This window comes from Penicillium rubens (assembly GCF_028828025.1).
Source record: "Penicillium rubens strain IBT 27055 chromosome Unknown utg000004l_segment0_segment0, whole genome shotgun sequence".
NCBI lineage: Eukaryota > Fungi > Ascomycota > Eurotiomycetes > Eurotiales > Aspergillaceae > Penicillium > Penicillium rubens.
In genome coordinates this window covers 473,629-501,326 of record NW_026890602.1, presented here as the reverse complement: position 1 = coordinate 501,326, position 27,698 = coordinate 473,629, and the positions used below count along the sequence as shown (strand labels likewise).

Below are 27,698 nucleotides of genomic sequence, written 5' to 3'. Positions count from 1 at the left end.
TCCCAACCCCTTAGCCATTATAGCCAGCTACTAGGACTAGACGATCGTGCTGTGGTAGGCGCCCGAGGTCCAGTTCGCCGTATAGACTAGGGCCTCGCCGAAGGTAGGGTTAGCGACGACTATAGAAGCGCTAGTTATTAGGCCTACGGGGAAGGTGCGGCGTATATTAGTAGCGGAGTTGTTAAAGAAGGGGGTTAGATAGCCGTCGTTTATACTATTAAGGAGGAAGTGGCGGAAATAGTCGTCTATATTTATAACTTCGACCTTAGCTAGGTTATCGTACCCGTCTAGGGCGAGGGCGTGGAAGACGACGTCGCTATCGATTATAGAGGCCATATCTAGGCCTACGAAGCCGGAGGCGTTCTTATAGGAGGCGATAAGAGACTTGGCCTTATTTTATAGGACGGTTACCTCGAAGAAGGAGAGGGTGTTATCTTCCTAGATTTAGGCGTAGTGGTCTACGAGCGGGGGCTAGTGTCGCTACTAGGTGTAGATACCTTTACGGGCGAGGATGGAAATAGAGCGTAGCGCGGCTAGGACTAGAGCCGTATTAACGGATACGGCCTCCGCCGATTCCTATATATTTATTAGGAGTTAGAGGTTAGGGTTAGAGGGAGGGTCGTATCGTATATACTATCTCGCCACTCGCCGACTATCTAGCCCTCCCTAAGGTAGATCAGGTTGTCCTTAGTCTGTTAGCGGGTGAAGGGAGCGGTGATACGTATGATCCTATCTGCGTTAATCTAAGCTAGCTAGCCCTAGGTTAGTCCCTTATTATACGGGTTAACAGACCTAGCCGGGGTACTAGAGGAGGTTAGTGTGGCATTAAGGATAAGGACGGTCGTGGCGTACCTAAAGAAAGTAGTAGCTCTCTTTTAGCCGATAGGGCTCTATAAGAAGTAGTGTTATATTAGAATAGGGAGAAAGTAGTCTAAGTCGATCTAGTTAGGATTAGCTTTAGAACAAAAAGTACCTATCGGCGTGCCTACTATATTATAATTATAAGACACGGCACTATTATAAATACCCTTCTAGATATTAGTCTAGGTAGTATAGTCACTATAACGTATTAGAGCAATAATAATATAATAGATTTAACGAATAAACTCACCTAATAGCTTCTTTATAGCAAGCACTCCTATTAAGTCGGTAAACACGCTTAAGTATAGCGCTAATCACAGCCTTAATGGCACTAGCGTTTCCAACGCTTAGAACAGGCTCTATCAGTAGTGCGGAGATCATAGAGTCACGGCTAAAGTAAGTCAAGAACCGCTAGGCACCGGCTAGCAGCTTCTTAGAGTATAATAAGAAGGATAGGGTAGTACTCTAGTCCGGTATCTAGGTAGTTAAATTAGCGGACTACTTATTTAGCACCTTAGTAGGCGATAGCTACGTAAGCTACAGGTAGTTTATCTACGTTAAGAAGAGGTAGTCGCCCACCTCGAAGTTAATAGTCCGGTTCGAGATAGTCACCGTACTAGTAGGTGACCGCGGGCTAAACCGCACGCTCGTGGTAGTTATATTATCTAGCTAGAGACGCTCTAGCGTGGCGCTACCGTCGCTATTAGAGATAAACTTAATAGCATCCTAGATATCGAGGTAGAGGAGACTCGGACCCTTAGTAAAGTCGCGGATCGTACGGATACTACCTAGGATAGGGACCGTTAGTGTGGCGGAGGAGTTAAAGCGTAGGACACCCTACACGCCGACGCTAGGGTTAGGGTTTAAGCCGGAGGCGTTATATACAGGGCCTAGCGGGTTACCGATGGTCGAGTTAACTAGCTTAATAGATAGAGTGCCGTTTACTCCGTTCTAGGGCGGATAGTAGGTGCAGACACCGCTATTACTAGCTATCCAGGCGACGATCAGACGCGGTCCGATTCTAGTCAGGTCGCTCTATAGAAGGGGAGAGGTGACTACTACCTATGCGGCGATATTGCAGTCAGAGTAGAAGTAATTCTCGTAGGGCGGGTCGCTCAGAGATAGTTTCTGCGGTAGGGCAGGGTAACTTAGACCAGCTGAGCGCTTGACAAAGGAAGGCTGGATGAATTAAATAAGCATTTATATATTGATTAAAATATAAAGGACGGCGTCGCTGCTTAGGGCTGCTACGGAAGCACCCAATGCCTCCGAGCAGAGAGAGATTCAATAGACGCTTTATAGCGAATAAGCAGAGAGATGGCTGATTGAGAGTAAGGTGTCTATTGCTACTATTTAAGCATGTGACGTGATCTTTGATATAATTGCTAATGCTAATGCTAATGCCAATGCCAATGCCAATGCCAATGCCAATGGTTCACGGCGAAACTCTGGAGCAATTTCGCACCCCAGAAAGTTACCAGAGAAAGAGGATTGGAACCGAGCGTCGATTCGTCGAGTCGAGGTAAAGTTCACCCTACAGGTCATCGAATTCGGTTAGTGGTGAATGGAGTTTCATTTATCCAGAAATGCGTCGATAACGCTGATCGTGAATGCGATTCATCGACTTCACTCTAGTGGAATACGACTGGATTCTAGTACCTTGGCATCGGTTCCACTTTCAATCAAACGGTATCCTGAGCAAATATCCCTCTGCGACATGTTCGGGAGCGATCCGGGGACCTGACGTTTTACCCCGCGGGGTCCCGTCTGGGCCCCGAAGATATTGCGACAAAGGGCCGAAGAAGTTAACTATGACTGTATCAGTGTATATTAGTCAGTGATGTTAATCTGATCTCCACATATACGGAAGACGGTATAGAGGTCGCAGCACATTCAATTATAAACTCACCTTAATATTCCCACATTGAACGAAAGACAGTCTATTCTAAGTCTAAAACGATGAATTTCAGAGTGACTCAGAGACACTACTATATGTTACGATCTGGATCTGATCTGTTGTCACATGTCAGATCTGTCATGATTAGTTTCCTTTCCTTTGTTTGCTCTTGCTTTCTTTGTTTACTTCGCTTAGTTGCTTGTCAAGCGAGAAGAGTCGGGGTTTGCATTGTTTGCAATGATTTCGGTTTGATTAGTGTCAAACTGCCCAGGTGGGATATGGCCTCTTTAGGCTATATACTAACATTGGTTTTTGTGTTGGTCGAGTGGAATAATGCCGTATTTTATTCCAATACTTTCTCCAAATTGACACACTCTAATCCACATACCCTCTGTGAATTTTGGTGTTCCTCTCCTGTTTTAAGGGGCAATCTCTGTGCGTTCGCACTCCATCGCTGCCATCTCCCCTATGAAAAGGGCATCAGACGGTATCCCTTGAAGACGACTTCGATGAGCTAATTCATAGGCTGTGGGACCTCTGATTGGCTAGATATGTCAAGGAAACTTTTTCGCCAAGAAAGAGTTGTCTCTTCCTCTAGTTCATCTTGACTTCCTCGGAAATAACTTCTACGTCTGTTTCCTATTTACTGGCCCACGGTAAGGTAGACAACAAAAAAAATTGTAGTTGCTATAAACATACATCCCAAAGATAGCACTTCTGCTCGCGGGATTTCTCGCCAAAAAAAAAGACATGTCCCTAACAGTTCAACAAACTAAAAATTGATCTTTCAGAAGAGCACTGGTAGAACTTCGGCGTCCCGGGGATTGTTGAAGCATCGACGCCAGGAAAGAGGCAAATTCTTCTATACCCTTTGAACCGAAATCAGATGGCAACCTTTCGCCAACATGAATGGCAAAACTTTTGTAGCCTCTTCCCATAATATGTTGAATAAGCGCTCTCAAATCGCGCATTTCTTCATCTACGCAGCCAAATGACATCAAAGGGAAAAGCGCCTCGTTCGTGGCAAGCTGAAATATCTACATAGTTTAGTCAGTTGATAACACGCAATACCAAGAATCAAAGGATACACACCAAGCATCCCAATGCCCAAATATCAATTTTATCGTCCCAGGAATGCCCTTCGATAATTTCGGGGGCTCTCAACCCTAGAGGAGTAACAGGACGAGAACGATAATCATTCTTTCGGATGGCTGTTGCGGGTTGATGTGGTGAGTAAAGATAATCTCGAATAATAGACTATAACCTTACCTCCGCCCAAATCTCCAATTTTGACTATCAAAGATGAAAAGCTTGCATCATCCAACATACCACGGGGTCGCTGGGAGGTCATCAAATATCGCGGAGCACTGGAGTCTGCCGTGATTCCAGGTAGCCAACGGACGGGACTAAACTCTGGAGGTACCAAAGATTCCCGATGTTGAGCTTGCTTGACGGTGAATAGAATGTTAGCGGGTTGCAAATCTAATAGAAAAATTAGTATACCCTCTATTTTGAAATTATAGTTCAAGATATTACCGCCATGGATCATGTTGTTCTGATGAAGGAAATCCAAGCCAAGGATAATCTGAGATGATACTGCCCGCACAAAGCTTGCATTGCGAGCCTTGCCACGAATTGTCATTGCCTCACCGTCGGACATCATTATAGGGAACACAAGACAAAGATGCAAGCCGTTCGGGCCTTCGTGTTCAAAGTGGTCCAGAAGCGAGATAACATGCTCCTTGCCGGTGTGAGGTGTTATCGAATGCGACAATTCATTGAGAATATAAAGCTCTTGGCTATCCTCCGAGTCGGCACTTTTCAGGATTTTTAAAGTGACATCCCTTTGTAGCCTAGAAAAAAGGTATTAGGATATGTAGTAAATTGAAAGATGATTAGACACCAACCTCTGGTCTCTTGCGAGCCACACGGTAGAGAATTGGCCAAATGCCCATTTCCCAATGATTTCATATCTCTGGTGAAACACATCCCCCAAGTGCACAGGGTGATAACCGCCAATTCGATAGTCCTCAACCGATTCGACGACATTGTTAATCCTCTCAAAACGTCGCATATCCAACAATGAGATAGGAATTATTTCGAGAATGTGAAAGTAAGTGTGATAGCGGACTAACTGTCGCGGTCACAAGCTGAGATTCATATAGGCGAGCGGAATGGAAGGATGGTGGTCAGATGCATCATGTGACAAGTTCTAGGGGCAGCCCCGGGGCCATCCCTTATGCTTACTTGCCACCCAGCCCAAAAGTGAACCATAGGATCCGCAAATACTCTTGAGAAATCGAATGTAATCAATTTGCTACTTCTATTTGAGTCTTATATTTATTAGGACAGCTAGGACCTTAATAGTCCTTGAGCTAACGGTTTATCCTTTGATTATAAAAGGCTCCTTATCTAATTTATAAGCCTAAGGGCCGAAGTGAATAACAGCTATTTTGTCTACCTCAAACGTCGCTCCGCTTATCCTTTGCTAGTCGGTCGTTTTATCAATGATTGCTTCAATACCATCCTTGTCTCTCTACGTAGTTAGCCTGGTCACCTGCGCGGTAAATTTAACTATAAAGGCAATCGCTCCTCCCTAGCTGTCTATCGGTCGTTATACGAGGTTTACGTTAAAGAACTTATCCCTAAGGTAATAGCCAACTTGTCTACTCTCTTGGTGGTGCTTCCGGTTCTAGCTATGTAAAGATGCCAAGATGCCAAGCGTTTCAAGGAAAGCAACATGATCCAATGATAATCCGCCGTTGTCCAGCTGAAGGGGCTGAGGCCATGATCGCGCGACTTTGATGATTCTTACCCAGCTTCTCACCCTTTCTATAGCCCACTCACCCTTGTCACCCCAGGTCGCGAGACCGTAAAGCGGTGCTCACCCATTTCTCATCGGGGCGACACCCACTGAACTATTGACCGCGTATAAGCCACATATTGCCACACGCCTGTGAGTTAGTAGTTGGGTGGGTGACCACCAGCGAGTCCTCACTGTTGTTTTTGTTTTTGTTTTTTTTGTTTTTTGCTTTAAATACAGTAGTGTTCACTTTCAACCTGGCATTGCAAGATTTGCAACGGAAGCGTTCTTGGCGGTTTGTACATCACCATTTTGGGGGATGGACGGATATAAATAGGTAGGATATTAAGTAGGATACGGCAAACCTTGGAAGCTTCTGGAGTGGGGCCCGGCCCCAGCAGACCGTTGTTCGGGCCAACTCTATTCTTATCTGGCATAAAGCCAATCTCTGTCTTGGCAACGACAGATCATCTGATTCCACCAATAAACAGTAGAGAGATCTTCTTTGTGATCGATCTAAATATGCGTTAAAAGATTCCCAGTTTTCTCAACGCTTTCTAAGATTGATGTCATGACTACAACTAAGATAGGCCAGAATGCCAAATATTGGACTACGGTAAGGGTTTGGTATAGTTATGAAGTATGCTGCTCGGATACTGGCGTTTGTACGAAGTCTTCGCGCCAAGGACCTAGAGCATTCACAAAGTTGGCTTTAGCACCAATCAGTGACAATTTAGGTCGGCCTAGACGCTATATTCGTGTCGGAAGCGGCAGTGATGATCCTTACTTTTCACCCTGGTTCTTGGTACTAGTAGGTCTCATGGCCAGTGGTATTATTAGGCCACAGGTTTTGCCACTAGGTCTTGCGTATAAAGGGAGTGAAGATTCGTCTGAGCTCAATTTGTGAAGACGGCAACAGACTCAATTCTCTATTCTCTGCTATCTTAAAACATTAACATCGGCTAATTTCTATCTTGTTTATCTACTTTCAAGTTCTATTGTTCATTTTCACTTCAATATGAAGTCGCCATTCTATATTCTTGCTGTGCTTCTTCCCCTAGCTACGGACATAGCCCTTGCAACGCCGGTTGCGGACCCGAACTCTGATTCCCTCGAGGAGAGACACAGAGGTAATGACAAGGGCTACAAAGATCATCATGAATACGATGACCACCGTGGGTACGGTGAGAAGAACGTTTGTGAGGTCAAGTACCCTTACCCCTACTACAAGTATCCTTGCAACTCGAGCCCCACCAACGGCACGTCTATTCTGGGTGCTACCTTCACCTCCTTTTGCAAGTATCAGTGAGTTTGATATATCAGTCGATTTTTGTTGAAGCTTACTAACAAAACCAATAGGAATGGCGATTCTGGAATCTGGTACAGTGCGCCGAAAGGCTGGGTTAAGGAAGACGATAAGCCTCGCAAGTGCGGTATGTAATTTCTTGTTAGGGATTCAGAGATCAAGGAAAAAGACTAATTAATTATTAGCGGGCGCATCAAACCCATGCCCTGTGTGAGCTCACCTTTGCGAGCTCCGTTTGCAAAGAGGGATAACGAGGGAATCTCGTTGGCGATGATTAAAAATGCTTGCTGCTATTCTTGTTGCCTTCTCACTTGATATCACGTTCCTTTTCGCCTTTTGTTTTCGTTTCTTCACGCTTGTTGCATGTACTGTGCCTATAATCATGAAAAATACCAGAAAAATCCTGATTACTTCAGGGGAAAACAGAGTCCAATCAGCCAATTAATTTAGGATGCTCAGTAGATATAAACCAATAACCTACTTTTAAGCACAAGTCCTTCTAGGGTCCCAAGAATACGGTTCTGAGGAAGTGACGTCCATAGGCAGCATATATAGGTCCACGGGTATGAGCCCTGGGGCCCCTGGGCCGGAGGGAAGAGTTAGTCAGCATAGCCACCCCCGGGACCCGGGCCTTCTCTTATGTTATGCCTCTTAAGACACCTGTAATGACGTTAATGCTAGATGCCAAGTAATGCCGGAAATTAACACCCAAGGAAGGGCACTTACAACAAAGCGTAAATTTTTGGTGCGGTCAGGTTGAACCTGACCACGCTTTCGTTCCCGCTTTTGTTCTCGGTTCCGCTCTCGCTCTCGCTCTCGCATTCACTCGCCCCCAACCCCAACTTGGCCGTCATTGCTGCAGCTACCAGTCCGAAAACCTGATGAAGGCGGATGTCGAGATCTGCGGTCTCGGCCGGCTTGGCGTCAAGTATGACGACAAGAAACGGGGATTTGAAGCTTGCAGTGATACAGAGGCTTCAAGAGACAGGAGCTCATAACCTGATAAAGGGACTACTATGCAAATATAGGATTCTCGGGAAAAGTGGTAAATGCGAGATCTTCGAAATGTCAGGTTCCTTCTGACGATCGAAATTGTAACTGGACAGCATATTGGCGTTCAGTGTGTGTGTCTGTGACGATCGAAAAAGGAATCGAACGGTTAAAAGAGTGAGGACGGCGGTCGAAAAGAAAAGAATGGTCAAAGGGAGGAGATCTGGATCGGTCTGGGCGGTCGGCATGAGAATGTCCAAAAAACAGACGATCTCGTCGAGCAGCCTTTTTCGACGGTCGTGAATGATGCAGAAACGATGCAAATAGATGCTTTTGATGAGATCTACATGTAGGAGATCTACGAGCTCTAATTGGTTGGAGCAGAAAGGCTCGGGGAGGTGGAAGATCGAAGACCCGATCTTATTGGAAGTTAACTCTGCTGTGGGCCCACACACAGAGGCTTGGCGCCCCGCTAACGCCAGAAAAACGGGGATTCGAAGCTTGCAGTGAGACAGAGGCTTCGAAGACAGGCGCTCATAACCAGATAGAGATACTACCACAATGAAGAAGTAGGATACTCTGGAAAGTCTGTAGGTGCGTGGAGAAGGAAGGAACTATCTATAGGCGAGGCTAACTAATGTGTGCAGGAGCCAACGAGGTCACGTGACCTCTAACACAAACCCCTAGTAAATAAGTCACTTTTGTTAGCACCTTTACCCACATGCCTAGCACCGAGTCCTAAGACGTGAATATGGACGTGGAAGGGGCCAAAAACGCGCGCGTCGGGTTTAAAAAGATGAATATCAATACATCAAGCACACTAAGGCCCAGTATTGAGTACACCAATGCTTAATTCGACGGAAATATACGATTTTTCCTGATCAAAATGCATGTATTTTTACTATGTAAACCGGAATTCCTATAGTGGTGGCAGAAAAAATGGCACAATCTAGTGTCGCACCCGATTAGGAAGGTGGCACTGATTTTTCAGGTAAGGGTTGAGGGGGGGTTCATTTTAATAATCTCCTATGTATATTCCCAGTCGAGATCAACGTGAGCACCATTATCTAATTTTAGATATCTTTATCATCACCCACTAACCTACAGTTTGGAATATGAAAGACCCGCTACGGCGGCTACAAGCCTTGGCGCGGCCTGCGAAGCCTTTTTGTTGCTATGGATCACACACATATTTCTGTTTTTCTGTCATCACACATAAGATCATCGCAAGGAGGCCCACATCTTGAGCGCTAGGACTCATTTTTGGCCTATGAAGACTGGAGGGTCCGCAATTTTGGCGGTTAACGGCGAAATGTCTATACAAGAGGGTGTCGCGATCTCCGTTTCTCTCTTATATTTTCAACAATTGTACCTCCTGCCCCTCTCCTTCTCCCTGATTACTATCCGAGACCTTCAATCGCCTTCATGACAGCCACTACACCCTTACCCCTTACAACGAGCTTCTCACCGCCAGCCGCATGTACCACCAACACATGGTACATAGAGTATCTGTCCGGCACTAATTACTACGACACCGTAATCAAAGCCAGCGATTCTGGTTGGTGGTTAAGCCAGGGACCTACAGATTGGAGCAGCTGCTTTCCCTCGGGTTATGCGACCAACACCAACTCCTACTTCTCGCCGGGTGTGTGTCCATCGGGCTATTGGATAGCAGACCAATCAGTTGATTCTATTAACGATAATGTCGAGACCCGGGCGACCTGTTGTCCAGAGTAAGTTCAACCCTTATATATCCTCTGACCAACTTAGTAACTGACTGTGAATCGTTTGACCAGAGGATATAGTGCCCAAACCGAAAATGGCATAGTTTGGTACTCAGCCAACCGGTGCACCTCGACTAATACCGACCTTAATCACCTATGGACATTCACAAAAGCCGGCACCACATCTAGTATGAGGACCGCTAACGGCATTAATGCTAAGGCCATCTTCATTCGTTGGCAACCATCAGATACTGCAAGGCAAACCGCTACTAGTACTGGAGTCAGCTTGACGGCATCTGCCGCGCCATCGTCTATGTTATCGCCCACGGCTACATCTTTGAGTAACACCGAGACTGATGGAAAATCTTCGAAAGCATGGATTGCTGGTCCTGTTGTTGGAGCCGTGGTTGCCTTTGCCTTCATTACGATAGCAGCTATCTGGTACACTCGACAACGAAAGCAACAACCCCAAAATATGGAATACGGTTCTTGGCCTGAGTTTGGGTATTATAAGCCAGAACTGCCGACCGACGGTGCCCAGGTGTTTGAGGCCCCGGTCGATACTATTCATACCCCCAAAAAGCCCGTGGCCGAGCTTTCTGCGAAAAACACTGTTTCTGAATTGCCATAGTCAAATTCTACTGATGTAATGGAGGTAATATGGGGATTCTGTGAGAGAAGATTGTTGGTATAGCATCTAAAATTCGGCCTATAAAATTGTGGCATATTGCACCTATTTGGTATGCTTCCAATGCCTCAAGCTGTGATTATGATGTGCGGTCAATCTATCACCAGTGGTAGGCAGTGGTTATGATTGTTCACACAGTATAATTCTACCAGTAATAAGGGTAATACAAGAGAGCTCCATACATCTTGATTGGACTATATAGTTGCGCATTTGATCCAGGCCAAAGATGAGCTCACCACTGTGTCTGCTAATGTATAGGCTTCAGTCAACCTGTACTGCTGGGTACTTTGAGCCGTATTCGTCAACAATCCACTTGCAAAATTTCTCCCATTCCCTGTTCCAACCTTGAATGTGCCTGGCCTTAGTACCGGTTCCGTGCTCACCACGGTCAATATCTTGGATCCAATCTTCGCTAGACTGGTCTTCGAAGTTTGCCCACCGCAGACTGTTATGTGCTAGCGCACCCTGTTTTCTAGTGTAAGCAAGCAGTGTGAATCATCAAAATAAACATAACTCACCAATCCCGCTAGACCAATATTGTCAAAGGCTTGGATGGCTTCATAGAAGTCATAACTCAAACCTGCCACGTCCTGTCCTAGGATGGCTGGATCATCGTTGCTGATTGCAGTCGGAATACCGTGGGCAATCATCGCCGGCAATGGATGGTGAAGAATATCTTCGTTCAGGCGAAGGACTTCGTTCGAAATCGGACATACTTCCACCATAACATTTTGCTCAATTACCTGACGGATTAAGTTTGGGTGTTTATACAAGGAGAAGCCGTGACCGATTCGTCGCGTGTTGAACAGGATTGCATCGAACAGATTAAGATCGGTAGAGTTCCCATCTCCCAGTGTTTCCCCGGCATGGAAGAAATACGGAATGGTGAGATTCAAGGCCTCGCTCTGTTGACGGAACCATACCAGTTCCGGTGCCAAATCAGAAAGAGGGCGACCGAGATCTTCTTGGGCAACAAGGTCGTAGCCACTAAAGAGTTGTGGAAAGTTTTGCTTCCTTTGGAGAGCGATTTTCATACCTATATTAAACACGGTGAGTAAGCTAGCCTTTATGGTAATGGGACTGGTTTGCCATACTCTTGGTGATTGAAGCGCGGTTGTTGATGCGCGTATCCGACCAAATAACTCTTGCACCCAAGAAGTTCTTGCTTTTGCCTAGCTCGGTGGCCTTGAACTTGTCAATCTCCTCAACCAACACATGCCACCAGGCATCGAGATCAGGGTCAATTTCTTCGTCTCCATTGTGGACTAGCTTCCCATGCGATCCGCCAGTTCGAATCTCCACCCAGCTAATACCGTCGCTGGCCAGATCTTGGAACAGTGTCTGGTAGAATTTTCTGACAACGGGTTCGTACTGGATCATGCTTCCGGTCGGACCAAAATAGGCCTGGAACCGTCTCCAGATCTCGTCCACACCTAACTCGTGGCGGATTGACTCACCCGGTGGAATAGTTGTCTTACTTTTAATAAAGTCGATGAAAGCCGCCTCGCCACCCTCGAAGTTGGCTACGGCAGTTTTGACCGGAACCTCCGTGTTAGGGATATAATCAGAAGCGTCAATCTTGAACTGAGTGGTCGAAAGAGTGCCGTTATTATGAGCGAAAGTGAACGTGGCATTTTGCTTGGCCTCTTTGGTGTCAAGAGGCTGTGATGCGGAAATTACCATTCCTTCAGTCTGGATGATGATTTTCACAATCTTATCGTACGGCAGCATAGCAGATAGATGCGCATGTAAAAGTGCACCCTTGGGCATTTGCTTGACCACTTTCCAAAGTGTTGTGTTAGAGATATACGGTCGGGCAAGGGGGAACGCCTGCCCTGCGAACCGTTCCTTCTGACCGTCCGTGGCGGCCACTCTCCAGTAATTGTCAATCTCATGCTGTCGAATTGCTTGTACAATCTCATCAGCCCGTTTGGCAGTTGGAGAGAGACTCTGCCGGAAGATGTGATCTGCGAGACTCGTCAGTTCTGTTTGCTTGGACTTGACAGATAAAAGATTGTATGAGACACACCCTGCCGATGTGTCTTTTCCAACGCGATCAGCTTCTCGCGGTCTCTGAGATGCTGTTGTACCAGAGTGCCATTGACATTTGGCTCTCCCTCAATTGCCAATGCCGTTGAGAACCCCGACAGGGAAAGAGTGACTATCCCGAGTATCGAGAGCAGGTGCATGATGGCTGCCTAGCTGGGTCACTGGTCGAAGAGGAATTCTCCATCGTACTTATAGGAAGACACTACACATACACGTAGTTCAAAACCTAGCGGAGCTGAGGGACGGTACAGCCCGACCCCCCTTTACAGGTCTGATTCTGTCCTGCATGGGTCCTGCATGGCCCCACAGGCATACTCCAATGAACATCCTCATTCCTGCAGATGACTGTAGAGCACTTCTGTACGGCCGACTTATTTGTAAACTAGTGACGCCAAATGACTAGGTATCAGTGTGGGCCTGCTGTATAATGTAATGTCAACACTTGGGATTACATTGTGGGGTTCAGGACCACCATAATCAGCCTAGATCATGGTTCCTTGACTACTGTGTAGCGCAACCAATCTACCATTTCCTTGTCCATTGGGAGTCGAAACATAATTTTAGTTTACTGGGACATGCATAAAGAGAATGATATCCCTTGCAGTCTGTCTCTTCCGAGGTCTATCTAGGTATAATCCATGTTCATCAGCAATATTCTGTGTGGATATCGGAAAATATTCTTCCGAGGCTGGGGATTTGTAGATGCATGCTCTATGCTAACCCCGTTTGTACTCCGGACTCCGTACGTACGGAGTACACATTATTGATGCGGGTACAGTCCGTATGGAGATCATTTGCAAATGATGATGAATACCCGTTTTGGCTTAGTGCCTATTGCTGTACTACATATCGACATTTTACGCCCAAAAGAGCAAGTGGAAATGGATTAAAATGATGCCAGAGAAAAAATAAATACTGGAGCTCACATTCTGTTCCACAACTGGATGGCCATGGAAAAGGTGTTGAGGTACCCACACCAACCTTCAATTGAAGGTCGGTGGATTTTGGGTGTTTGTCTTGGTCACCTTGGCAATCTTGGCGTATCTATTGTCCGTTGCTGTTGGGGACTGTGATTGGGCAGGTTCCGAGTGTTGTTGCTACCTACCTAGGTAGATAGCTTCTTTGTAGCAGTGATCAGCCCTGATGAGTCACTTTGAGGGTCTCTGGAGTTACCGAGGCCCCCGAAGCTCAAGAGCTGCAGCTGACCAATGAAGTCAAGTTAATGCTACATAGCACACTCTGTATGGCCTTAACATCATGAAGTTTGCGCCAGGGAGCGCTACTACTGACAAGCTAGCAATATTCAACCTATCTGACAGCCGTCCAGGTGCCGGTCCCTAATACCTATACACCCTCAGGTAATCAGGGAAAAGAGAAGGTAGGTCATGCTTAAGGAACAAGTATGATTGGTTATGAGGAGACAGGTTAAAAGGGCTTTAATATACCTAGGTATATATGTCCTAGTAATAAGATTTATGGCTATCTAGGTTTCTACCTAGGTATCAAAGCGGGGCCTGCAATGGAAAGTACGTGGCATTCCAATGTCGGCTGGACCCAGTTCAAACGATACACTGAATTCAACTCCTCCATAACGTGAAAAAGGACACCAATAATTTCACAAACTTCCATTGCCAACAAATCGAATCTCTTGTTCTCTACATTGGCGGATTGACCGCTCCGAATACACTCGACCAAACGAAGCAAATAAAAGACTTGGTAAATGGCCACGCTATTCGGGGCTTCACTATCCACGGCAATGAACCCCAAAACATCCGCGGAATCATTCTATAAGCTTCCGATTATTTCCTGAATAACCTCAGAATCAGCCTCCCATTTCCGCTTTGGGGTTTCGATATTGGATCGAACCAACATGAAGTAATAGTTTCTGACCAAGCAGAATACACCTACTTCATTAGGAATCTCTAGCCTGTGTTTTCCCAATAGGAACAGCAATGGGTATCATATATATTCATGAATTTTGCAAATATTCGAAATAATAATAATAATAATTGTTCCCTTCGTATTATTCATATTCCTTCTCGAGTACACATTCCGTATTAGGAATAGCTAGCCTGTGTTTTCCCAAACGAGCGACAATCATTTGTCGATCTCACAAACAGTTTTCTCCAAACTTAGAACTTCCGATGATCTGATCTACATGTATCACGAAGCCCTAAGAGTTAAGAAAAAAAGAAAAAGGCAACAAAAGAAAGGGAAAAAAAAGAAGAAAAAAGGAAGAAAAAAAGGAAGAAAAAAAGGAAGAAAAAGAAATGGAAAGGAAAGGAAAGAAAGAAACTCCCCGCCCCACCAGTTAAGTGCCTTGCATGGCTGCTTCCCCAGCTTCCCACGCGTTATGTGGAGTGGTCGCCGTCCCCGTGGCCAAGCTTTGTTAGAGTTACTCTACACTAATGCGCCCCCGCAGTCTTGACATGACTTCATCACAGGAAAAACCGCGATCCCCATTGCGGAAAGTCGAGAAGGTCCCCTGTCGTGTGTCCACCTGCCCACAACGGTCTTTGACTGAACATCACTAAATGCGGAGAAGAGAAAGTGGAGGCTACGGGACATCCGAAAAAGCATAGTCCTAGCCGACCACTGCTTAAGCAAACTGTTCGATAACCTGCTATAAATGCTCCCAGTTTCCGATGTAGGTTCCGTTGGATTGTGCCAGAGTGGCGTTTATCTAAGAATCCTTCCCTTCAGCGGTCATGAATTCTCTTGCAATTGCTCTTTTGGCCCTTGGTGGCGGTAGCGCTGCCATGACTGTACCGACTATGAGCCCAATCTCGAGCTCAGGAGCTCCAGGCCCGACTGGCTTGTCATATCCGTCTGGATTTGACATGAAGTCCAGGTGGGGAAACTTAAGTCCATATACTGACTCGACTGGGTTCGGCATTGACAAAGGATTCCCCGCTGAGTGCGAACTGTCGCAGGTGCATGTACTCCATCGTCACGGACAGCGTTATCCCTCATCGTGGCCTACCGACGGAGGTGCCATGCAGAGCTTTGCCGACAAAATCGCCAACTACTCCAAGCAGAACCCCGACAAGAAGGTTGGCTCGGGTCCACTGTCCTTCCTGAACGATTGGGAGTACGTGCTTGGGAACAACTTGCTGCTGCCATCTGGCGCAGCCGCTGAAGCCACTGCTGGTGCTCTGTTTTGGAGTCAGTACGGTCGACTGCTGTATCGCGCTGGTCGTGGCGATGCTATCTACGATCCCTCGATGAATGTGTGGCCGAATGGCACGGCACGCCCTAAGCCCACATTCCGCACGACGGACTATCCTCGCATCCTCGAGAGTGCCCGCTGGTGGTTGAGTAAGTACTACTCTTTGTCTATCCACAGAAATTCGCATTGACCATCGATAAGGCGGCTTCTTCAATAACGTTGGAGCTAACAGCTCTTACGCGTTATACGATCTTACTGTAATGTCAGAAGATGACGGCTTTAACACCACACTGTCATCGACCTCTACTTGTACTAATGGTAGCAGCAATGGGTACGTTTAAAAGTTTCCTAAACAGAAAATGTTGCCTCAGCTTAACACGAAGACAGAGACCCCGACGTGGCCGGATTCTACCCCACATTGACAAAGACCGCGCTCAAGCGCTTCTCTGCCTTTTTGCCGCATGACTTCAACCTTACCACCATGGATGTCTACGCAATGTTCAGCATGTGTCCATATGAGTCCGCCACTCTAGGCCAGTCTTCTTTCTGCTCACTGTTCACAGAACAGGAATGGGAAGATTTTGAGTACACCATTGACATGATGTTCTACGGCAACAACATGTTCGGCTCACCTAGCGGCCGAGCACAGGGTATTGGATATGTGGAAGAGGTCGCGGCACGCCTACAGTCACGTCTCATTATGCAAAGTCACAGCAGCATCAACTATACCTACGACAACAACACCAAGCAATTTCCGTTACACCAGCCTATGTATATGGACATGTCCCACGAAACCGTGATTGTCGCTGTCTTGGCAGCCCTAGGCTTAGACTACTTCAAGTACGGGCCGCACGGTATGCCTAAAAACGTCGAGCATGCTGTTCCGCGCAACTTTATAATGCACAAGGTTGCTCCATTCGGTGCGCGCTTATTTACCGAGGTCTGGACTTGCCCTGCCGATTCCAAATTGGACAAGCTGCAGGACCAGATGTATAAGAACCCGGATCTATCGTCCAGCTCTGGTACCACGGACTACATCCGCTTTGTGTTGAACAATGCTCCCGTGCCGGTGGAAGGGTTGTCCCCTTGCAAGGGCTCGGTCAATGGCTTCTGTGGCATGAAGGAGTTCCTAGATTATGTTCCTGAACTCACCAAGCAGGCGATGTACCAGCAGGCTTGCTTTGGCGATTATAACGTCTCCACTCAGGTTCCAAATGGCCAGCCGCCACTGTCGTGAAGAGGGCAGGAAAAATGGAGGATCTTTCAATCTTCTCTTCACCAGTCCCAAGGAATCAGTGTAAATGTTATTTCAAATACTGGCACATGTACACAAGTACAGGCCTCCAGCATGACCATGTTCCTTCCACTACCTATATTCTTGCATCCTCTTAACACTCGCTGCTTGTGAGGGACCTCTCATCCCTACCAGCCTGGTTTTCTTTTTTTCTTTTTTTTTTTCGCTCCCTTAGTAGCCACCGTATTCCCATTGTCCATACAAAGCTATTATTTGTACAAGGAAGGTATACGTAAGTAGAGGTATATCATGTCGCTTATGCACGCCAGCCACATTGGTATAAATGGATAGGTGTGGTCATTTCAATCAATGGCTAGTTAGCCACTGTTACCTAGGCGCCGCTCGTGTTTCACTTATGGAGTTGTAAGACTGTACATAGGAAAGGAAATTCTTGCGTGGAATTTGAGTGCGACATTTTTGCAGGACAGTTAGTCTGCATTAAGACCATAATTCAGCTGAGGTAGAGGGATGATAGCGTGAACAGGGTGATTCCCACCCTCTCACCAGCAGAAATGGAATGGGACCTTCCAGTCTTTTCAGCATATGGGCGCCGCTAAATGTTGCGAACGACCCGTTAAATTAGACCTCCCGGGGGGTAGCGCTCCGCTTCTGAGACATTTGACCCTGCCGTAATAGTTGGTCTGTCAAAGTCTCCGGAGCGTGTGATAGATACGAGGTGATTTAAATCGATAGCATCCGTGATAGAACGATCTTCAAGATCTGGGTGGGAGTACCAACCTTAAGCTTCTGAAGCCCTCCAGGGCTCGGCTGGCTGATGACACCTGACTGACATTCCCTCCGCGCAATATGGTCAAGCTGAGCGATGTACGGAGTAAGTCTCGATGGGTTTCAATGGTAGATACTTCCCGGGCCGTATGAAAGCGGTGGGGTAGGGAGGAGAATCGGGGACACCGTTTGATTTTCCTTTGATTTTTCTTTCTTTCTTTCTTTTTTTTTTTTTTTTTTTGGCCTACCGTTTCAATGTGGACTCGACAAGACGCGCCGACAAAAGTGATGCATGGGTGCTGAAGGTAATTAATTGGTGGTGCATAATTAAGCTAAAGCGTGCCCAGTGGAATTTCAACCTTGGAAAACTCCAAGGCTGACATTATCTGCAGCTTACGTAAAAAAGCTACAGCAGCTGAACATTGAACATTTCCTGATCGGGACGTCAGGTGATACGTACTCCCTCATTCAGCTTCATCCAAAATAAAGTCCGCTTATCCACGGCTTGAAAAAGGGAGAGAAAAAAAAAGGAAATTGAAGCTTCGAAGCTTGCCCAGATGTACAACGCATACGATAAACCATAGCTTACCGGGAAGATGTTAGCCCGCGTACGGAGACATCATCATGATGATCACATTCCCCACTTGCCCCTCTTCTCGCCCTTTGGCCCGAAATAAAAGGCGCTCGGCACTTTTGTATAGAAAAGTAAAACATGTACGGAGTACTCATAGGCGTTTGGGATAAACTCATAAACTATACATATGTAAGGGGGCACTTATACCAGCTCGGAACTTCTGCCGGGATCAACAAAGGTCATCTTACCTCGGCCTTAACCCGAGAGGGTCTTAGCACACGTTTTAAGTACACGTCCATGCTCTGTGCCAAGCCCCCCCCCCCCCCCCCCGGAGCTCGTATTGAAAAGACGTTGTATGAATACATGTAATCAGGAAAAGAAATAGAGGAAGGGGAAGCAACGGGCAAACATGGATATCCAATACATATTCGGATAATTCCACATGACATGACATACATATTTGCTAGGTTAATATACAGGACTGAAGTCCGACATTGAATGTAGTACATATAATATGGAACATTTGGAGCTCCCTGTATAATAACATAGTAACCATACAGATACAGACAGATACATACCATTACCTATGACAAAAAGGGGCTCACGTGGCGTTGACCCCGCATCAAGAAAGCCAACGAAATGCAAAGACAGTTTTTGTCAAGTATAGGTAAGTTATATATAAAACCCTTGGAGATCCCCCCCTCCGTTTTCTCTTTCCTGCATCTATTCGTGATACTCCTGTGCAACCATGTCGCTCTCCACTACGATTCAGACTCCCAATGTCACTTATGAACAGCCCCTCGGCTTGTATGCTTTACCCCTCTCTCATATCCCGATCCCATCGCTAATTGGTTCCTGCTTCTAGGTTCATCAACAACGAGTTCGTCAAGGGTGTTGATGGCAAGACCTTCGAGACCCTGAACCCCACCACCGAAAAGCCCATCACCTCCGTCTACGAGGCTTCCGAGAAGGATGTCGATATCGCTGTCAAGGCCGCCCGCGAGGCCTTCGAGGGTCCCTGGAAGAAGGTGACCCCCTCGGACCGTGGCCGTATGCTTACCAAGCTGGCCGACCTCTTCGAGCGTGATATGGAGACCCTGGCTTCTATTGAGGCCCTCGACAATGGTAAGGCCGTCACTATGGCCAAGGTCGATATTGCCAATGCCGCTGGCTGTCTCCGCTACTACGGTGGCTGGGCCGACAAGATCACTGGCCAGACTATTGACACCAACTCCGAGACCCTCTCCTACACCCGCCACGAGCCCGTCGGTGTCTGTGGTCAGATCATCCCCTGGAACTTCCCTATTCTTATGTGGGCCTGGAAGATTGGTCCCGCTATCGCTGCCGGTAACACCGTGCTTATTAAGACCGCTGAGCAGACCCCTCTGTCTGGTCTGTACGCCTCTAAGCTTATTGTCGAGGCTGGCTTCCCACCCGGTGTTATTAACGTTATCTCTGGCTTCGGTCGTGTTGCTGGTGCCGCTATCTCTAGCCACATGGACATTGATAAGGTCGCCTTCACTGGTTCCACCCTTGTCGGCCGTATGATCCTACAGGCCGCCGCTAAGTCCAACCTGAAGAAGGTCACTCTCGAGCTGGGTGGCAAGTCCCCCAACATCGTCTTCGAGGATGCCGATATTGACAACGCTATCTCATGGGCCAACTTTGGTATCTTCTTCAACCACGGCCAGTGCTGCTGCGCCGGTTCTCGCCTGCTGGTCCAGGAGAGCATTCACGACAAGTTCGTCGCTCGCTTCAAGGAGCGCGCCGCCCAGAACAAGCTCGGCAACCCCTTCGAGGGCGACACCTTCCAGGGCCCCCAGGTTTCACAGCTCCAGTTCGACCGCATCATGGAATACATCAACCACGGTAAGACCGAGGGTGCTACTGTCGCCCTGGGTGGTGAACGTCACGGTACCGAGGGCTACTTCATCCAGCCTACCGTTTTCACCGACGTCACTCCCGACATGAAGATCGCCCAGGAGGAGATCTTCGGCCCCGTCATTGCCGTCACCAAGTTCAAGGATGAGGCTGATGCCATCCGCATTGGCAACAGCACCAGCTACGGTATGGATCTGTTTACATTCGTTGTGAAACCGTGAATAACCATTCTAACTGTATCCAGGTCTCGCTGCCGCCGTTCACACCAAGAATATCAACACAGCTATCCGCGTTTCTAACGCTCTCAAGGCTGGGTATGTTCCCCCCCAATCAATTACTGCTGTAACCAGGCTAACTCTATTGCAGTACCGTTTGGATCAACAACTACAACATGATCTCTTACCAGGCTCCCTTCGGTGGCTTCAAGGAGTCCGGCATTGGCCGTGAGCTTGGTTCCTATGCCCTTGAGAACTACACCCAGGTTAAGACTGTGCACTACCGCCTGGGAGATGCCCTGTTCTAAATTAACCAAGAGAAGAGAAATCAGTTGGGTGATTCAGTCCAATGAAATGATGATGCACGATTGAAATTTTCCGTTTCGTATATAATTCAAATTGAAGGACTTTGGTTCCTATCAACGGCTTTTCACATGCATTGGAGCACTTTGTATACATGAACTAGCTGGACCTGTAGGTAGTGGTAGATTAATGGGTATTCCATTGTTTCTATACATGCGACAGTCTAGAACAGAGCAGAACAGTACACATGTAGACATGTAGACATCTACTAGTTTCGAGCTAGATACCCGAATAATGGTACAATGAGTTACTAGAGGAAATAACTACATTCCTTCGTCATTTTCCCGGTACAATTGCACCCCGTCTAACTGCAGCCTGCTGTCACGGGTGATTGCATGCCGCTCGGTACATCTCTTCCCGAGAAGCTCGGTGACTGCAACAATCGACTCCGGGCTAAGCTCAACAGGAATTACCATGTGTAGTATTTCTTTATTGTTCTAGAAGGGTGTATTGGGCGGGACATGCACGTTTGGTAACTTCGGTATGTACTATGGATTCATAATTTCATGACTATGTAGGCTAGTGCAATGTACAAAAAGTCTCAACAAATACAAGCCAAGCTAAAGGATGAACCCTGGCCAACGACTGGTTCCTTGTCCCAAAAGTGCCTTTACATTATGCGCCGACTCCGCCGATCGTGATTCCGTTTGGCAGCTCAAGTCCGATGGGGAGACCGCACAGGAACTTATCGGTATAGGTTGCCCCGCGCTTTACGGCGAGTTTCTCCTCAATGTCTTTGTGCATGTCATAGCTAGTCGTTGTCAGTATTGTCCAGAATCTAAAGTCTATCGAACTCACGCGTTCATCTCCTCGATGGTAAGAACCTTCTTCGTGTCTTCGACTTTATATGTGGGAATATCTTTGTTCACGGAGAAGCCTATACTCTGGTCAGAAAACAATGCACTGCACAGCGATTGAACGAAAAAGTCACTCACCAATCCGCTCGTTGATATTGTAAGCCGCCTTGGCTGCTGCCGCCTGCACCCTTGTGACACGAGGCAGACGTACCTCCTGGTAAACAGCGAGGGCCTGAGCGATATCCCCCGAGAAATACCGTTTACCAAATAGTAGTCCAAGTGCTGCCGCATCTTCGATGGCCATGCAGGCTCCTTGACTTTGATGAGGCATCATCGGGTGTGCAGCATCCCCCAACAGACAGGTGTTACCGCGTTGGATATACGGGTATGGGTCATGGACCCAGAGACGCCATGGTTTGATCTCCGTCCCAATTTTCAGATGGTTAAACACTTGTCGGTCCAGTTCCGGGTATGGCGCGAGGAGTTCCTCAACGGGGCGGTCCTCGGCCCCCCACGACTGTGTCGAATAGTCTCCTTGCTCACGCGAGAAGAAGCAGTAGTACGAGAGAAGCTGTCCGCCGTTGCAGGGTGACAGAACAATCTTATCCCATTTGCCTTCCTGTCCACCCCAGTACTCCAGTGCGCTATTCTCGGAGTAGTTCACCAAGCCGAGCCTGACAGCATCCTCGGTTTTGACGTTGGTGTGCAAGCAGCTCTGATCCGAGGGTCGCTTTTCAGGTTTGATTCCTATAATCCCTCGAACCGCCGATCCGATTCCATCTGCACCGACGATCAGATCGTGGCTTATAACATCGCCGTTCTCGAAGACGACCGTACTCGTCTTCAGATCGATATCGCGACACTAGATCCCAGACAACGTTAGCACATGCTCGGTTTCAAGCTGCCCCCGTGATAAACATACCCGGTGGTTCACTTTGAGAGTTGCTGGCGCTCCTTCACCCTCGCCCAGCGCGGAATCCTTTAGCATGGCATGCATGTACTGGCGGTGGAACATGTTGTAGACATATCCCCAGCGCTCCTCGTAATCATCGAGGTCGTACACACTGACGGGTTCACCCGTGTGCCAGTCGCGGTTGATAAGCTTCTTCAGGACCACAGGGTCACCCTTGGCGATATCGACGTTCCACTCGTGTAGCCAGCGGGTTCCGTTGGCAGCACAGGAAACCGAAGCGCCAACCTCGCCTGCAAAGTCCGACTTTTCGTAGATGGTCACGGTGTGTCCTGCACGACGCAAGGCAACTGCAACGGACATGCCCCCGATGCCCCCGCCAATGACGCCTACATTAAGACTCTTCCAACCTGACATGGTGTATGTGGATAAATCAATAAAATATTGCGGTCTTGAGAGGTTGTATCGAAGCAGAATATTGTGAGTACCAACATGAATATATAGCAAACTGTCTCCTATTGTTCTTTTATCTCTAAATATTCGCAACCATGCTTCACAGCCGTCTACATCGGGTGGCGGATAGTGCACTCGGGTCGCGGCGGGCCGCGCACTTGCGCTTATCTTCGGCTTTTATACTTCCCGATTCGTCGAAGGGCATGTCTATGGCCACACCTTCTTGTCCACCGACTTTAGGTATACTGCTTTAGGGATATCCACCGCTGGCCGCTATTTTTAACCTGCCTATGTAAATTATTATTGTATCCCTAGTTATTTTCAACTCAGGCAAAGGCCATCACCTATGAGTAGTCTACGTCAATGTATGAGAAAGATTGTTTGACTAGCGCATGCACCTGGAGGATGGAAAACATTGTACAGTCAATTAAACATCCAGTCCGATATAGTCTTTTCGGATTTCCTGTTTCCATTCTCCCAGGGTGATATTCCGTTCTCCCCAAGGTAGGTTCTCCCATGACACCTCCCCCTTGGGTAGCGAGGCTACCCCGTCTTCATCTCACTCAGGAACCTCGAAATATTCATGGCTCGGATGGCAGATGTTTAGTTCCAACTTTCCCTCTCGCGGCTTCTTCAAACAGTTATTTCTAGGCAGATCAAGATGCAGTTCATACATATCTGTATCTTGCTGGGAGCTTTTCATTGATGTTTTCATTGGCCGAAGCGATACAACCTCAGATCATAATTGAGCTCGTCGTCATTGTCATCCGAGTGGCCCGAAGAGTCCGGATCGGCCGTATGTTCGGCTTTACTGCCAAACGGAAATAAGCTTCAGGCAGCGACCGTGTTCTTTTTGTCACCAAGTGGAATGAAGATGTAGAGCAGTTTTGCGAACGCTTGGTGGTCGTTTGTTGTATCTTCGTCGGAAAGAAGTTCGAGGGCTATCTGGACCGGAGTCCGCACAATCTCTCGCGCTTTCGCATGGTCGCCGTTAACATGATGGAATCGGGCAACATAAAGCCGGGGAGGCAGAGGGAGCTGAGCCTGTGGCACTTCTTCCGACCCCATGTCTGAAATTTTGCGAAGGGAATACTCTGCTATCGCCGTTGTCCTTTGCAACAAGGGCTCTCTGCAGATAGAGTCCACCCAAACCTGCATAGATTTGAGACAACCTCACAGCTACCTCGAAATCAGATGACGGAAGACATACCTTCATAGCGGCCTCCCACAATTCAATGGCTTTGTCTTCTGGCCGTTGGGGTTGAGCATGAAGGACGTTCCGTAATAGTAGTGGAACATGATCAACGCTTTGTCATCGTTTTGTTTCTTGGCCATTCAGATTCCTGCCTGATACACCGTATGCACGTACCGAATTGCTGTCTGGTGGCGGCTGTCTGTTAGATAATTTGGTTGAAAAAACTAAACTTCGCGTACCTTGGGCCATATCCGCAAGATGCTTTTGATTATCGAAAGATGCCACCTGTTCGAGTAATGAGGGTATAGTCTCCCCATTTTTGTCCACCCACTACATCGATAGCAGTATAAAATCCTTGAGTATTGGAGTGGCATATCCCAACCTTGGAAGGTTTGATGGGTTTGTTTTTCGGTCACATGCTCATATTTATTCACTCTGCTTCCCCGCATCATCGTCCTTAGCACCCAACAGATATCAACAAATTCCATTTATCCACAGAGATTTCGTTGACTTGGATTAGACAGGTTAGTGGAAAATAAGTGTCCTACGCTGGTGTATTGGCCGTTTCTGCATAGCAATCACTCGGGTAGTTACCGACCTTTATCACCTGGACCATTCGTACCCGCAAATGTTGACTTTTGAACAGCAGCATGGCGACCTTCCAGCCAGTTCATTTCGTGCCGAAGAACCGCCAGGAGGAAATTTTGGCTTTACCTGTGACACAGATCCTTGCTGTGCCGCACAGTCAAAATTCGGGGACAAACCATTGGTGTCTCTACCTATCGGTATCTCCCAAGACATCTGTCCAATTTGATTGTCAGCCAAGCTACAACGCCCCAAGCTCTATTCTCCAAGGCGGTTCTAAAGCCCACCTTATTGTTTCAGAGTTGACGTGTAAGCTGCCAGACGATGCCCAAGCAGAGTTCATCATCGATGTGATTCCCGGGCTTTCAGTCTCGAGAATTTACAATTTGCTCATTGGAAATGGCCGCCACAAGTACGAATTCGATGCAAATGGAGTGGGGTGCAGATTCTGGACTCTTGGTCAAATCGATCTTTTACATCAAGTCCAATTCGCCACGAACATGGATCAAATCACGGCAGCAAGATCCGCCATCCGGAAACTATGGCCGGAGCAGACGCCCCTTGCTCTTGACCAGGGCGCATATTATACGTAAGGCTGGGGCTTTAAGCAGTCCGACTAGCCGTACGGAAAATGCATGGCTGCGCAACTGGATATTCCTATTCTATTTATGCTTTGGGTCTACCCTCCCTCCTTGGATTTCTTCACTTCTGGAGTCCTCTGTCACGCTCTGGATCTGATCTGGTATCATATGCAAGATCACATGTCAGATCTGTTAGATTTGTTTGCTTGCTTTCTTTGTTTGCGCTTCGCTTAAACGAGAAGAGTCGGGGTTTGCATCCATGGGTGGTTTACACTAGTCTCGGTTTGATTAAGCTTTCTCAGAGAGCGCACCAGACTTTGCTTCCTTTCTTTCTTTCTTCCCCGTCTTTAGTATCTTGAATGAAGTACTCTCTTGCTTCGCTATCATGCTTTGCTTGTAGATCTGGCTCGTCACATCCTCAATATTGAAGATGCCACTGAAGTCTCGCTTCCTGCCAATCATTTCCAATTTCTGGTACAATATAGACCGCCAGTTTGTCCACCGTAGTAGATTTTACGATATGGGTGCCCACTTACAGATTTGCTTATCCTACCCGGTTATTTTCTTTTCCTTCGTTTTCTTTGTCTAATTATCCTGGCAGAAATGGCTTCGAGGACGACAGGGAAAGGAGGGTGCATACTCCATAGTAGAATAAGGGATCGGAGAACTGATCAAAGCCCGTGGGATTACGATCTTCGTGCCCGGAAATGCTACGGCATCTATTTCCTTTCGTTCCTTTCTTTCCCTTTCTTCCTTTTGATAGGGGACCCAATAACCGAAGGGATATGTCTTTGTTGCGTCAGACTAGGTGCCCGAGGGTATTATTTATGAACACTCTTTAGTCGAAGAGACGATGAAACGAGGCTTATACAAAACGATCCATTTGCAGTCCTGGGTATATATTTTTAGAAATACCCTCCGATGTCTTTGTTCTTATTCAATTGCCTCTGGCTAGGGCCGCACTCATTATGTTTATGGATCATTCGCCGAGTCTCGAAGTCTATTCTTTTAGGATAACATTCTTTCATTTTCCATCAGGAAGAAGGGGATAATATATTGAAAAGGCCCGAGCCCGCACTTATAAAAACATCAGGTTTCAACTACTCCAAGACATCTACAATTCCCCTATCCAGCCACCATGCCCTTGCCAACCGCCATCATGAACTGGCCAGCCCCCATCTCCTGGGTAGCCACCATGCCCTGGCCAGCCAACATGTATAGTGGGAAATACATAAAACATCGTGACGATCCTCCACGAAAGTTCGCGTCCGAAGAAGCAAGAATGGAAGTGCTCAACCGTCAAGTAAAGCCAGCTGCAGATGTGGCCAGAATTCTGGACGAGGCACAAGTTCCCAATCTTCTCTGGGGCACGATGGCCGCCTGGTTAGTTGGCGACTGGAGACATTTTAACGAAGTAAGTGACTCCTTATGTCTTGTTCTCAGATCACAGTTTAACTCTCTAGGATATTCAATTCTTGGTTCTTGATCATCTGATTCAGAAGGCCTCTGATGCCCTATTCGCTGCTGGATTCACACCTTGCACAGACCCTGGATGCGACGTCGTAAAAACGGTGAATAATGATTACCTTATTCCTCCGGTGCATTTTCACGTCGAGGCTCTATATCCTGAACACGAAGTGCTACGGCTGTACCCCAAATCTAGCCATCTTTGGTGGCTTCCAGACTTTGGGGCATCCGCCCCTGCTGCAGACGATCCCCACTTGATGCTTTCCAATGATCCTCGATTCCCACCATATGTACCCGAGGGAATGTCGGGTCCGTGGACTGAGGTTTATCCAATTAAGGTTCTCAACCGAAGCTCTTTCACCGAGGCGGCCTTGTGGCTGTTTTGTCGAGATATTGACCATGCCAATGGTTTGTATTTTCAGTGGATGGACTTGGTAATTGTAGCAAAAGAGCGCCCGGAAGGAATAACTCTCCCCCCTAGGTTCCAAGCTATGTGGCAAGAATTTACTATACCCGAAGAACAGCGTACGCGAAGAAGATGGGACCCAATGGTCGACCTCGTGAACGAAATGAGGGCTAACAATGAACTGCCGCCTCCACCTCGCATTAATTGGTTTAGGACAGTGGAGGAGGCTGAACGAGAAGGCTGTTGGTTCTGAGATGGTTTAATTTGCTTTCATTTTGGTTTTGTTTTGTTTCGTGTTGACTTGTTTTGCTTCATATTGACTTGTTTTTGACTTGCTTTTCTCCCTGTCCTTGATTTCCTTTGTTAGGGTTTGAAACATTACAGTCCTGACTCGCCGTTGCAAAAGGGCATTCAATCCCCCCACCCCCCTCCCAAAAAGCGAGGGGGGAACGAAAGGAAAACGAAAAAGAAAATAAATAAAAAATCGGATTCCCCGGGCCAAAACCATTAAAACAATTATCTGAAGTATTGAAATAGATAATTGTACACTACTGAGTATAAATGCGCTTGATGCTAAAGAACAAGTCCCGAAACAAAGAGAATCCCGCTCGGATCAATGTACTGAGATTCAGTGAGGCAAACCCCTACCTTTCTCATACTACAGTAAAAATTAGGTCAGTTTCTTTGAGAAGTAGGAGATGAGATCTCGGGGCATTGAAGCTTAACACTGTCTTGCAATATGGTGATTGTAAACAGGTAAACAG

At 47.2% G+C, this 27,698-nt stretch overlaps 12 protein-coding genes across 12 annotated transcripts; 6 read left to right on the top strand and 6 right to left on the bottom strand.

Annotated features, from left to right (window-relative positions):
- Positions 1-36: 36 nt before the first annotated feature.
- Positions 37-1,242, bottom strand: N7525_010140 (uncharacterized protein; the record flags this gene model as incomplete). Its single annotated transcript, XM_061214987.1, has 5 exons — positions 37-390; positions 412-434; positions 498-576; positions 789-852; positions 1,112-1,242. 5 exons carry the CDS (start codon positions 1,240-1,242, stop codon positions 37-39), a joined length of 651 nt encoding a protein of 216 aa, XP_061067499.1.
- Positions 1,243-3,522: 2,280 nt separating this feature from the next.
- N7525_010139 (uncharacterized protein) lies at positions 3,523-4,832 on the bottom strand (the record flags this gene model as incomplete). Its single annotated transcript, XM_061214986.1, has 5 exons — positions 3,523-3,795; positions 3,851-3,969; positions 4,028-4,240; positions 4,295-4,611; positions 4,666-4,832. 5 exons carry the CDS (start codon positions 4,830-4,832, stop codon positions 3,523-3,525), a joined length of 1,089 nt encoding a protein of 362 aa, XP_061067498.1.
- A 1,747-nt stretch (positions 4,833-6,579) lies between these two features.
- On the top strand, positions 6,580-7,081 carry N7525_010138 (uncharacterized protein; the record flags this gene model as incomplete). The annotated part of the gene is made up of 3 exons (XM_002556593.1): positions 6,580-6,866; positions 6,921-6,994; positions 7,053-7,081. 3 exons carry the CDS (start codon positions 6,580-6,582, stop codon positions 7,079-7,081), a joined length of 390 nt encoding a protein of 129 aa, XP_002556639.1.
- A 385-nt stretch (positions 7,082-7,466) lies between these two features.
- On the bottom strand, positions 7,467-7,721 carry N7525_010137 (uncharacterized protein; the record flags this gene model as incomplete). Its single annotated transcript, XM_061214985.1, has 2 exons — positions 7,467-7,527; positions 7,594-7,721. The coding sequence occupies 2 exons, from the start codon at positions 7,719-7,721 to the stop codon at positions 7,467-7,469; spliced, it is 189 nt and encodes a 62-aa protein (XP_061067497.1).
- A 1,561-nt stretch (positions 7,722-9,282) lies between these two features.
- On the top strand, positions 9,283-10,212 carry N7525_010136 (uncharacterized protein; the record flags this gene model as incomplete). Its single annotated transcript, XM_061214984.1, has 2 exons — positions 9,283-9,590; positions 9,654-10,212. The coding sequence occupies 2 exons, from the start codon at positions 9,283-9,285 to the stop codon at positions 10,210-10,212; spliced, it is 867 nt and encodes a 288-aa protein (XP_061067496.1).
- Positions 10,213-10,530: 318 nt separating this feature from the next.
- N7525_010135 (adenosine deaminase family protein) lies at positions 10,531-12,458 on the bottom strand (the record flags this gene model as incomplete). The annotated part of the gene is made up of 4 exons (XM_002556591.1): positions 10,531-10,734; positions 10,788-11,305; positions 11,364-12,236; positions 12,299-12,458. 4 exons carry the CDS (start codon positions 12,456-12,458, stop codon positions 10,531-10,533), a joined length of 1,755 nt encoding a protein of 584 aa, XP_002556637.1.
- A 2,568-nt stretch (positions 12,459-15,026) lies between these two features.
- N7525_010134 (histidine phosphatase family protein) lies at positions 15,027-16,724 on the top strand (the record flags this gene model as incomplete). Its single annotated transcript, XM_061214983.1, has 3 exons — positions 15,027-15,636; positions 15,689-15,818; positions 15,875-16,724. 3 exons carry the CDS (start codon positions 15,027-15,029, stop codon positions 16,722-16,724), a joined length of 1,590 nt encoding a protein of 529 aa, XP_061067495.1.
- Positions 16,725-18,829: 2,105 nt separating this feature from the next.
- N7525_010133 (aldehyde dehydrogenase family protein) lies at positions 18,830-20,485 on the top strand (the record flags this gene model as incomplete). The annotated part of the gene is made up of 4 exons (XM_002556588.1): positions 18,830-18,888; positions 18,947-20,148; positions 20,207-20,276; positions 20,329-20,485. The coding sequence occupies 4 exons, from the start codon at positions 18,830-18,832 to the stop codon at positions 20,483-20,485; spliced, it is 1,488 nt and encodes a 495-aa protein (XP_002556634.1).
- Positions 20,486-21,155: 670 nt separating this feature from the next.
- N7525_010132 (FAD-dependent oxidoreductase) lies at positions 21,156-22,664 on the bottom strand (the record flags this gene model as incomplete). Its single annotated transcript, XM_002556587.1, has 4 exons — positions 21,156-21,291; positions 21,339-21,417; positions 21,476-22,199; positions 22,260-22,664. 4 exons carry the CDS (start codon positions 22,662-22,664, stop codon positions 21,156-21,158), a joined length of 1,344 nt encoding a protein of 447 aa, XP_002556633.1.
- Positions 22,665-23,531: 867 nt separating this feature from the next.
- On the bottom strand, positions 23,532-23,768 carry N7525_010131 (uncharacterized protein; the record flags this gene model as incomplete). Its single annotated transcript, XM_061214982.1, has 1 exon — positions 23,532-23,768. One exon carries the CDS (start codon positions 23,766-23,768, stop codon positions 23,532-23,534), a length of 237 nt encoding a protein of 78 aa, XP_061067494.1.
- Positions 23,769-24,545: 777 nt separating this feature from the next.
- N7525_010130 (uncharacterized protein) lies at positions 24,546-25,073 on the top strand (the record flags this gene model as incomplete). The annotated part of the gene is made up of 1 exon (XM_002556585.1): positions 24,546-25,073. One exon carries the CDS (start codon positions 24,546-24,548, stop codon positions 25,071-25,073), a length of 528 nt encoding a protein of 175 aa, XP_002556631.1.
- A 1,126-nt stretch (positions 25,074-26,199) lies between these two features.
- N7525_010129 (uncharacterized protein) lies at positions 26,200-27,187 on the top strand (the record flags this gene model as incomplete). Its single annotated transcript, XM_061214981.1, has 2 exons — positions 26,200-26,475; positions 26,525-27,187. The coding sequence occupies 2 exons, from the start codon at positions 26,200-26,202 to the stop codon at positions 27,185-27,187; spliced, it is 939 nt and encodes a 312-aa protein (XP_061067493.1).
- Between the last annotated feature and the right edge of the window lie 511 nt (positions 27,188-27,698).